The sequence below is a fragment of the Berghia stephanieae genome, chromosome 1 (assembly GCF_034508935.2).
Source record: "Berghia stephanieae isolate SIO BIC M18660-M18661 chromosome 1, UCSD_Bste_1.3, whole genome shotgun sequence".
In the NCBI taxonomy this organism is placed as follows: Eukaryota; Metazoa; Mollusca; class Gastropoda; order Nudibranchia; family Aeolidiidae; genus Berghia; species Berghia stephanieae.
In genome coordinates this window covers 92,979,534-92,992,033 of record NC_088360.1, presented here as the reverse complement: position 1 = coordinate 92,992,033, position 12,500 = coordinate 92,979,534, and the positions used below count along the sequence as shown (strand labels likewise).

General features: G+C 36.7%; 1 protein-coding gene across 5 annotated transcripts in view; it reads right to left on the bottom strand.

Moving 5' to 3' along the window:
- LOC144962391 (uncharacterized) overlaps window positions 1–12,500 on the bottom strand; it is a 91,733-nt gene that overhangs the window by 54,521 nt on the left and 24,712 nt on the right. For all 5 annotated transcript variants that reach the window (XM_078895280.1, XM_078895282.1, XM_078895279.1 and 2 more), the window contains exon 3: window positions 4,137–4,308. In XM_078895280.1, coding sequence (XP_078751406.1) covers window positions 4,137–4,308 — 172 coding nt within the window. The remainder of the gene's footprint in view (window positions 1–4,136; window positions 4,309–12,500) is intronic.

Genomic DNA, 12,500 nt, shown 5'->3' with positions numbered 1-12,500 from the left:
TTATATTGCTTTCTATAAAATAAAGGCTATAAAATAAGGATTTCAGGGATATTCAGACGAATGCATGGACCTGCCCAGATGGTAAAACTAAAAAGAAGTCAGTGATACCGAAATTAACACATGCCTACAAAAAAATAGAAGCCATCACTGCTAAATTTAATAACAAGAATTTGATATTGCAAGTGACCGCAAACTATTGATGTTATACAACGACGTGCGAATATCAGAAAAAATATTGACGTATCTTAGCAGTCAGGGGAAAGACGAAAAAAAAACAACTTTGGACTTCATCAGACTAGTTAATTTTTCTTTTTCTTTTTTTCTTCTCTCTCTCTCTCTCTCACTCTCTATCTCTCTCTCTCTCTCTCTATCTATATATCTATCAATCTATCTATACCTTTCTCTCTCTCCCCCCCCCCTCTCTCTCTCTCTCTCTCTTTCTCTCTCTCTTTCTCTCTCTTTCTCTCTCTCTCCCTTTCTTTCTTTCTTTCTTTCTCTCTCTACCCTCTCTCTCTCTCTCTCTCTCTCTCTCTCGTTCTCTCTTTCTCTCTCTCCCTTTCTTTCTTTCTCTCTCTCTACCCTCTCTCTCTCTCTCTCTCTCTCTCTCTCTCTCTCTCTCTCTCTCTCATTTTCTTTTTCTTCGCCTGAAAAAAGAAATCTTAGCCATGAACTATCTTCCTTCAGAATGGAGTTGGTAATAAATCAAATAAAAAAGTAAAACAGGAAATCAATTAAAATGCATAAACTTTATTTCATCTCTTTGGCATTAAATCATTCTTGATATTTATTCCATATTCTGTTTAATTTGAATAGCTTATAATGGGATGAATTTTAATGACTATTTCGAAACGGGATTCGTTTTAGCGTTATTGTTAATTTATGTGTAATTCGAGGATCGTATTATCATACCTGTTTTACTCTTTAAGAAATACAGCCGTACGTGGATAAAGCATTCTTTTCTTATTTTGACCAGAAAAAAAATTGATTCAAATATTGAAAGATGAAGGTAATCCGTATCTTACTATAAGTTGAGGATCTTAGCAGTCTCTGTTTCAAGACGTTTTGCAAAGTTGAGAGTTTGTTCAATTAATTGAAAAATGAAGAACATTTTTTTCTCTGGACAAAATGAGGAACAAAGGTTGTTTTTGTCAGTTTACTACAGAATAACCATGAAGATTTGTTAAGGATTTGTTAAGTGAAACAGATTTGAAGTTGGGGGATGCCTCCATTCAAATTGTTGACAAAGTGAAAAACCTTGGCACATTCTTAGACTCTGGACTGTCGATGGAGCATCGGGTTAATAATTTGGTTAGATCTCTCTTTTTCCAACTAAAAAAGATTGCTGCCATTAGACGGTTCATATCTGAGGATGTGACCAAACACCTGGCTGTGTCCCTCGTACTATCGAAATTGGATTATTGTAATGCTCTGTTGTTTGGTGTTTCGCAATACAATCTGAAACGTCTTCAGATTGTCCAAAACAGCGCTGCCAGACTAGTATTCATGGAGCGTAGGTGCGACTCTGCCGGACCTCTACTTCATGACCTGCATTGGCTGCCTGTTGAGAAAAGGATTAAATTCAAAGCTTGTGTTTTAGTGTATCGTTGTCTTGAAGGTACTGCCCCTTCCTACCTTTCAGAACTAATTGAAAGATATTCAAAACCCCGTCCCTTACGTTCGGCTAGTGATTCCACAAAACTAGTTGTCCCTCGAATTCGGAAAAATGCTGGAATGAGATCCTTTTCTCATTTCGGACCCTCTATTTGGAACGCCTTACCGCAGAGCATTCGTGAAAAAGAATCTTTGTCTATTTTTAAACGTTCGCTTAAAACATATTTGTTTCGATTTTAGTAGATGGTATGAGAAGCAAGATAGGTTTGGTTTGTGTTGTGTGTTGTGTTGTGTGTGTGTATGTGTGTGTATGTGTGTGTGTGTGTGTGCTTGTGTGTGTAAATGAGTATGTTTCAGCCAAAGTAATTTGTAATTTAAGCGCTTAGAGTCTGGTGTCTCGGAGTTATAGCGCTATATAAGTTTTCAGCATTATTATTATTATTATTATTATTATTATTATTATTATTATTATTATTATTATTATTATTATTATTATTATTATTATTATTATTATTATTATTATTATTAAGGATTTAGGACAGACTTCGTCTTATGTAAAAAAAATTTTTTAATGACAATAAAAAAGTAAAACAATCAGTTTTTAACAATATCTAGAAGGATGAACATCCCTTGTTTATATTGGGTTTTTTTTTTAATCTACAAAAATCCCATTTTCTGAGGATTTTATTCTTTTCATTACACACTGTAATGGATGATTTAGGAACAATTAATGACACATAGATATTATTCTAATTCTAAATCTCCGTGACGCGGGTGTTGATTTTTTATGCATGACACTATTCATTGTAGTCTTTGCATATAATATACGTAAACAAAACGGGGAATGAGAGACGTAAACTTCGAACCTTACAAATTGCATGAAGCCTCTCTCGCCATACACTGATAAAACACGTTTTAAAAAATATTTGCAGAAAACTTTTCAAATATCGATAAATTAAAATAACTCTTACTTTGGCCAAAAGTATTTTAACCAGTTAACTGTGGTACTCTTAAATAAAAAAAAACATATTAAAAATTTTGGCTCGAAAACTCGTCCAAATATCGATCGATTTAAATGACCCACTGCTTGAAAGGGACAGAAGCACTGCGGACATAGTATGGGCCCATCGATGGCTGAAAGCCAGAACGGAAAAATATAGGGAAGAATTTACCATACTTGGAATAGAAATAAGTTCAGCTTTCGACACTATATGTAGAATCAAGTTGTTACAATCATTGACTCAGTCTTGGACAAAGATATCGTGCAGCTTATAAGATACCTATTATCAAACACAACATTACGATATGAATCCGGCAGAGAATAAACAACAATATCAACCTCAATTGGATCCCCTCAAGGAGAGAGCTTGAGTCAAATTCTGTTCACGATATACCTCGAATCAGCTATGAAAGAACTGACCAAAATTACGAGTACCACCAACAAACAAGATAACACGTGAATTGATATACGTAGATGTTGCAGACATAATCTTTGAATCAGACAATCAGGCGAAAATATACACGCCAATAATATCAATTACTCTAGAAGCATGGAATCTAAAAGTGAATCAATCTAAAACAGAAAATACAAAAATAAACAGAAATCTAATTGAATGAAAAAGTGTACGAAAACTAGGCAATGTGATTAACTTATTATTAATTTGATTAAAAATGAAGCCTTGTTTTGTTAAATACATTTTTAAAAATTCACAGCTTCTAGCGGCTTGGTATTCACCTTTTCTGGCCTTCTACAAATGTTTACAATGAAATTAACAAACCGAGGTCTAGGTCTATGTTCTTTAATAAGAGAGCTTGGAGAAAAAAGAGAATAATAAAATAAGCGAGAAATGTAACCCATAGTTTGGTGTTGAAATAAAGCATATTATGATAATAAATAATACTGTTGAATGTAGACATATTTGGAGCAAAGAAAACCTAGTTAAACCAGCTGTTTTGTCTTAAGACGGGGTAATTGCTGTTTGTTGACGGATTATCTTGATAATATAATAAAGAGGAATTCGATATGGCAGACTCAACATTGAGATATTTTTGCGTCAGATTTGAGAGGGCTTAGAGGAGAACGAGTTGTTTATCGTTCATCTGTATCAGAAACGTTGCTCACTTTCCGGGAAAAAATATATTTGGTAGTTTATAGATATCAGTTATCTTTAGACCCGAAGCTTGATAACGGCATAAAGTAGAATAACAGAAACATTAACATATTTCCGAACGTTATTAACTACTGTTGTACTATGACAAAACCCATTTTATAAAAATAGGGGCAGAAAAAAATTCTTTAAAGATTTCGATAGATTAAATGACTCTAAAGTTGTCAAAACACTCTCATCACTGCAAATTGCATTGAAGTCTTGGATTTGAGAATGTAGCAAACAGAAGTCTCAGGTTTTAAACTTGTTGACACGTTGAGGATTTTTTAAATCGATTGTTATTTGAAATAAATGTTTTCTGGCCAGAATGAAAATGGTTTGCTCCGATTATTAAGACATATTACATCAATCCCTTACCATGAGATACATATTAGCAGCCGACTCCTCACGTCTATATTCGTTGTGTTTGTCCAGTATTGCCTTGGCGTCTTCCGGGGTCATTGGCTGACTTGACACCAGGGTGAAGGTTATGGTTAGATATCCAAATAGTAATATCAAGACTGGTGTGCTTTCCCAGGGAGTCCAAAGACTGAAAAGAAAGTAAGAATACTACTTTACTCAGGTAAAAAACAAAAACACGTATTTATATTTTTGGCCAGAAAATTTGTCTTCGATTTAAATGACCTTCGTCTTGGCAAAAACTCTTAAACATCGGACTTTGCGAAGGTGAAATCCCAGGTTTGAGACGCAAAGTCCCAGGTTTGAGAGTTTTTGCCATGATGAGGGTTGATTTAATCGATCGATATTTGAAGGACAAGTCTTCTGGCCAACATTTTAAATACGTGTTTTTCCAGAGGACGGCAAAAAAAAAAAGCTTACATAGGCCAGTGAAGTCAGAGAAGTCATGACGTCACACCTTCCTCTCTTCCGGTTCAAAACTCATTGGAAGTCCTCCAGAGGACTAACATGAAACAGGTTGCATATTGAATCACACTGGAGCGCAATACTCCACGGAGGAATAGTATAGTACCAGGGTGAACGTCCTCAGGAGCGCTTGACTAGCACCCCAATTTGATCCCACCAGCTTCCTCAAAAGACTGTTGCATTTCTCTATCTTCCGGGCAACTCCTTCGAGATGCACTCGATAGGTAAGCTGCGGTCCAGGGTAACCCCCAGGTATTTTGGATTCGGCTCGTATGGGAGAAGCTGGTCCCCGACGAGGACATTCAGTTTACGGGTGTGCCAGCCACTGCATAGGTGGAATGCAGACGAGCGTCCTATCCAAAGGGTCGCAAGCAATTGCTGTTGTCCGTTTCACGCTACAGAAACCGGGATAAACTTCGTCTCTATGGGCTTATAACTTTGAAGGACTCTTTTTTATTCACTATCAGGGTGTTGTCATTAGCGGAAAGTAGGTGGGGAAAATGAGTAACGATGATTGTCGTCATTAGATGGAAGAATATTGAAAATTTGGTACCCCGATTGGTTCGTTGGTATCCTATTCGACTTCATTTGTTATTGTTGGTATTGATCTACTGTCTATAAGACCATTTAATCGTCAGAGTTGTTATTTTAGCGCCATTCCGTACTTCATAATGAGGTTGAGATAACCATCCTAATCGTTTAATGTGCGCACCTGTTATACCATTGTCCTTGAATTGTATGGAAACGAAATTTAACTCCGCGTTGCCTGTTGATGAGTTAAAATTAGTATACTGAACCGTATTAATAGTATACTTATAGAAATAGTGGATTTGTGTATTTGGATGTGTATATTGTATATTGTGTAACTAATACTGAAAGTGGGGACCCCGATAGATCAGTTGGTAGAGCTCTCGCTACACACTCAGAGGGACCATGTTCGATTCTATTTGCAGTCCAAAGGGTAGCAAGCAATTGCTATTGTCCGTTTCACGCTATTGAAACCAAGATAAACTCCGGCATCATGGGCCTCATGGACTGAAGGAAAGGATAATGGAAGCGGTGTGTCTTTTTTACGAAACCCGCCGAAACCCGACAAAGTTATGGGAAGTAGGTGGCAGTGGGGAGTGAACCTAGAACTCAGGGAAGTGTACACCATTGGGAAGTGAACCTGGGACTGGGTTTCGGCGGGTTTCGTAAAAAAGAACTAGTGCTTTTTTACGAAACCCGCCGAAACCCGCCGAAACCCGACAATAGCCAGCAAAGTTATGGGAAGTAGACAACTGTGGGGAGTGAACCCGAGACTTAGGGAAGTGTACACCAGTCGGGAGTGAACCTGAGAGTAAGCTTATCGGCCGGTTTCGGCGGGTTTCGTAAAAAAGAATTAGTGCTTTATTACGAAACCCGCCGAAACCCGACAATATCCGGCAAAGTTAAGGGAGTTTGGCAACAGTGGGGGGTGATCCTGGGAATCAGGGCGGTGTACACCAGTGGGGAGTGAACCTGGGACTATGTAAAAAGGATATCAGTGGGAAATAAACCTGGGACTAAAGGGAGATGGATACCATTGAAAGTTGAAGCCGGATATGGGAGTTGAATACCAGAGGAGAATGAACCTGACACTATAGTAGATGGGCGCCAGTGTGGAGTGAACCTGGGACTCAGGGAAGTGCACACCAATTTGGAGTTAACCTGGGACTGTGGGAGATGGATAACTGTGGGTATCCGAGCCGAACTATAGGAGTTGGGTACCAGAGGAGAACGAACCTGACACTATAGAAAGTGGGCGCCAGTGGGGAGTGAATCTGGGACTCAGTGGGAAGTTAACCTGGGACTGTGTAAAAAGGATATCAGTGGGAAATAAACCTCGGACTAAAGGGAGATGGATACCATTGAAAGTTGAAGCCGGATATGGGAGTCGGGTACCAGAGGAGAATGAACCTGACACTATAGGGGGTGGGCGCCAGTGGGGAGTGAACCTGGAACTATGTAAAAAGGATATCAGTAGGAAATAAATCTGGGGCTAAAGGGAGATGTATACCATTGGGAGTTGAAGCCGGATTTGGGAGTTGGGTACCTTCTATAGTGTCAGGTTCATTCTCCTCTTGTACCCAACTCCTATAGTTCGGCTCGAATACCCACAGTTATCCATCTCCCACAGTCCCAGGTTAACTCCCAATTGGTGTGCACTTCCCTGAGTCCCAGGTTCACTCCAAACTGGCGCCCATCTCCTATAGTGTCAGGTTCATTCTCCTCTGGTACCCAACTCTCATATCCGGCTTCTACTTTCAATGGTATCCATCTCCCTTTAGTCCCAGGTTTATTTCCCACTGATATCCTTTTTACACAGTACCAGGTTAACTCCCCACTGGTGTGCAATTACCTGAGTCCCAGGTTCACTCCCCACTGGCGCCCACCTTCTATAGTGTCAGGTTCATTCTCCTCTGGTACCCAACTCCTATAGTTCGGATCGGATACCCACAGTTATCCATCTCCCACAGTCCCAGGTTAACTCCAAATTGGTGTGCACTTCCCTGAGTCCCAGGTTCACTCCACACTGGCGCCCATCTCCTATAGTGTCAGGTTCATTCTCCTCTGGTACTCAACTCCCATATCCGGCTTCAACTTTCAATGGTATCCATCTCCCTTTAGTCCCAGGTTTATTTCCCACTGAAATCCTTTTTACACAGTCCCAGGTTCACTCTCCACTGGTGTACACCGCCCTGATTCCCAGGATCACCCCCCCACTGTTGCCAAACTCCCATAACTTTGCCGGATATTGTCGGGTTTTGGCGGGTTTCGGCGGGTTTCGTAATAAAGCACTAATTCTTTTTTACGAAACCCGCCGAAACCGGCCGATAAGCTTACTCTCAGGTTCACTCCCGACTGGTGTACACTTCCCTGAGTCTCGGGTTCACTCCCCACAGTTGTCTACTTCCCATAACTTTGCTGGATATTGTCGGATTTCGGCGGGTTTCGGCGGGTTTCGTAAAAAAGACACACCCTAATGGAAGTGGGTTCTGGGTTATCGTAGTAACGGTAGTGGCGTGGAAAAGAGTGATGGAAATACATATCCACAGGTCATTTATGTAAGAAACATCACAAAAAAGGATTGTATTTATCTATCGTTTATCCACGGTATAAACTGACGTGTACATATGTGCAGGTCTGACATCCGATTCCAATTTGGGGCTAGTTTAACATGGTTGTAAGGGGCAATATTTTGCGTCATTTTTTGAGATTCCCATTACAACAATGAGCCCATAATGAATTGGGTTATCAGACCTATCTACAAATAAGTGCGCGTCGGTATAAACCAATTCTTTACAATCGCGTTTCATATTTTATAAATTCCCAATGATAGAACGGTGTGCATTTAACACACATGAAGAGATTACAACTTGTAAGGCGCTAATAATATACTTTTCGGAGAAAAGTAGAGGTGATTTACATCGATAGGGCTTGGAAAATGTGTGCAAAATGCCTTTCCTAAAGGCATATCGTAGTGGTGTCTAACAGCCGGATCTAACCTTACAACATTTGAACCTATTCAGATCGTGTTGTGAACGCAAGAATGTTCCTCTACATCACAGCGATACAAAGCTCTCGAATTATGTGTGGCGAGGCCTTTTCGTGTCGGGTTGTCTCAATGTTTTTTTCTTTATTTTTCCACCCCTCTCATTGGAAAACCCTATCATTTCTTGGTAAATACGCAATCGTTGAATAATGCTTTGAACGCGTTGAATAAAGTCTCAAATACAGAAGAATTAGGGGAGACTTAATTCAGCTCTACAAGATAATACATAATATAAATGATATAAATCCATCAATTTTGTTTACATTTTCATAGATTACGCATAACAAACAGAGTCGACAAATATAAATTATATATTCTAAGATTTCAGACCAAAATAAGTCAGAACTCATTTATTATACATATAGTGAAAACATGGAATAGTCTCTGTTTTAACACACACAAAATGCATGTTCTTTGAATCAGTTTAAAATCTTAGTTGATAGGGATTTAAAGTCTCTGAAATTTAAGTATGACTAATATATTTTTTCTATTTTACTAAAAAAAAAATTAAATAATGATAATAAATTATTTAATTGATTAATTTCTGAATTCAATTTGATCTTGTTAATTTTTATTTATTTATTTATCTATTCATTCTTTGTTTGTTTGTTTATCCATTTATTAATTTATCTTTTAAACTTTAAATTGTCATGTGGATATAATTGTTTCCATTAAATTCGTGATTTTTTAGACTGGTTTGTAAATGTTCACAAGTAAAATTCATGACATCTGAAACAGTGTAAAATCATAAGAAAGAATCGCATATTATACTAGGGGAGAACCCGCAATATTTGCGTGAAATAAAAGGTTTTTGTTATTATACGACTGCACTGTGGAAATCAACATAGATTGAGACGAATCTTTTGAGCCATCAACGATCAAAATCGGTCGGTATTAAAGTATGTAGGTGCGCACAAATGAATCTGGCAACAAGGCGGCCAGATGCCGATTCCCAAAATCAAAGGACCGATCATCATGCCCTAGAATGATTACCTGGCTACAGGTAGGGAATAATGTTATAAGTAAGATAGCAAAGATCTCATATCATGTTCTTTATACTTTTTATAAAAATGTCGTTTCTAATTAATGCTCTAAAGGAATATTTTGCACTTCCTGTTTTGTGTTCAAATTCACTTTTGTCTGATTGATCATAAAAGATTTGACGTTATAACTTCTGGTTTTAGGAGAAAAAAAAACTGGTTTGTTTTCTTATGGGTTGTTTTCTCGTTTCTTTAATTGATTCTTTAAAATGATTGTTACTTTAGATTGAAACGCATTAAAAGCATCTACATGTTAAAGTGCTTTTCTGGTAAATTTGCTTTTGGCAAAATAATACATTACAGTGCGATCTATACATAAAGAAAAAAGGCGATTTGTTTTCTATCAGTTACGCATTTTGATATCCTAATAAGGTTTTAGACCCACTAAATTGGGTCCGAGGTTTGAGCTGGCGATTAGGGACCTCGACGGTATGTTCTTGGAAATTACATTTGCGCACACTTTCCCTGTCCACCCAGCAGTGAATGGCTTGCTGGATCCTTTAGACCTCCCAAAAAGCACTTTAAGATAGTCTAGCGTATTATTCAAAGAATACCAAGAAGTTGTTACCCGTCGCCTAACGCTACAAAAACAGGTACAAAATGTGGTTCCATGGTTTTATTTTTTTTAAAGACTTTTTTGCAATTTCATTTACTTTGTGCAAACAAACAGTTTAGTCGTTCATAATTGTCTCATAAAATAGACATAATAATAATATGATCTAATCCTTTTACGATTTCCAGCGAACCAACAGATATTATCTCCTGATAATTCTTTTCGTGCGACATTTTAAAATGGTAAACAAAGTTCAGCAAGTCAATTCGTTATTAGTTTTCCGCTCCCATTCTATTCCCAACAAATTGTTCTCGGGTTAATATAAATGTCAAAGAAGAAAGTAAGGGGGGGGGGGGGGGGGGGGGGGGGGGGGGGGGGGGGAGGAAAGGGGGTGAGAGGAAGTTGAAAAGAAAAATAAATGAAAAAAAAATTACTAGAAAGAAAAGAAAAGGTGAGAAGAATTTTGTTGCTATGACAACAGTTGTAAATTGTTGTACCCCGAAATGTAATGTCAGATTCTTAGGATAAACGAGGACAAGAAGGCAACAGCATGAGACTGTAAATAAGGTCTAAAATGAAGTGTATAAAAGGGAATGAACAAAAATGATATAACAGCTTTAAAAAGAACAATATACTGAACACGGAACGTTTCGGGCTCAAAGCCCTTCCTCCGCCAATAACTACATCAGTTCTACTTCAAAATAAATTCAATTCATCTAGTCGGGATGATGAATAATGGCGGAAAGTAAGCAATGTTTAACAACTTGTGTTTTTCTCCTGTTATAGTCCATACATTCTGGCAGTTTGGTATTAAAAATACAGAAAGTTGTTTTTTGTTGAAGACAGTTCCCTAGAAGCTTACATTTCCAGAATCAATCAGTCTATAACCTAACCTATTGATTAGATTTGATTATTTGTTATCATTTGTTTTTTTTTCAATTATCAGCTCTTTTCATCTTTTTTCTAGTTTCTGAATGATAATAATGACAGTATTAATAATAATAATAATAATAATAATAATAATAATAATAATAATAATAATAATAATAATGAATGATGATGATGATGATGATGATGATGATGATGATGATGATGATAATAATAATAATAATAATAATAATTTATAATAATAATAATAATATGATAAATGATGATGATGATGATGATATGATGATGATGATGATGATGATGATGATGATGATGATGATGATGATGATGATGATGATGATGATGATGACGATGATCATGATGACGATGATCATGATGATGATGACGATGCAGGTTTACAATTATTTACTTTAGTTTATCTGTGGGCATATCCAGTTCTTCTTAGGGCATGACATAATATGAAATTTAAAAGTCATAATGATGTTTATAACTCCATACATGACACTCTGACCAGGCTGCTAAAGGAGCCCATAGTAGCGAGTTCGATCCCCTAGTGGAAGTTGAAATTGTACACCGCGTTGACAGAGGATTAAGAAGTTTTGTAACAGATTAAGACTTGAGATCTAAAGGATTTACCAGTTAGCTGTCGTACTCTGGAAAAACACGTATTTAAAAAGTTGACAGGAAAACTCATCCTTCATAAATCGATTGATTTAAATGACCCTCGTCTAGGCAAAAACTCTCAAACCTTGGACTTTGTAAAGTTGCAAGTTTGAGAGTTTTTGCCAAGATGAGGGTTATGATATTTGAAGGACGAGTTTTCTAGCCAAATTTTTCAATACGCGTCTATCCAAAGTAAAGGGAGTTACTAGTTGATGTTAAAAGCTCATCCAATTGATATGGTATCCCAGGTTCATCGTTATCATAGCAACGAACATATGTGACCTGTAGACCGAAAATAAAATTTTAAGTCTGAAATGGTCCGTAATGATTGTAATGCTTTTGTTTTTCTTTTTTCTTTGTTTTTTTTTTTTTTTTTTTTGTTTTGTTTTGTTTTGTGTTGTTTGTTTGTTCTTTTATTTATTTTTTTTTGGTTGTTAATTTTTTTTTAAATGTCCTTTTCCTTCATTATATTTTTGTTTTCTGATGTTTTTTTTTTTTCAATGAACTCATTAATTCATCTATTTATTTAAATTTTTTTGGTTAGCTTCACGAAATTGTCGGTATTTATTATGCCGATATCTTCATCTATTTATATATTTACCTTAAAAAAAGAACTAAAAGATCAGAATTATAATCATTTCATTATTTTCACTTTAGACTTAATTTTCTACTATGTACCACCCCCTGTATTTGATACAGAGCTGATAACCCAAAGTATTATCGGCCCATTGTTGTCATGGAAATACTCTCAAACCAACGCAAACTATTTTCTATTAAAACAATGTTAAATCAAGCCTATTAATTGTGTTCGAGTATCAGACCCGATAATAATCTGCATGTTAATACGATTCGGATATTCCCAAATCGGTTAATTCGATGTAACTGTTATTTCAAATAGCTGAGCTGTTCCAACTCAATTTGAATTAATCGAATTCAAATGTAGTATAAGGTTATTAAAATACTTTTTGCTGGATATGACCTTGATGTGAGGTCCCTTTGTTCAAGCCCCTATCTCAGGCTTGTGTTTTTTGTTCTTTTTTTATGTTGATTTTTTCTATTTTGTTTTGTTTTGTTTTTTTGCTGAGTTTTTTTTGGTTGATTTTTTGGTATGGTTTGTTTGTTTGTTTATTGTTTTCTTT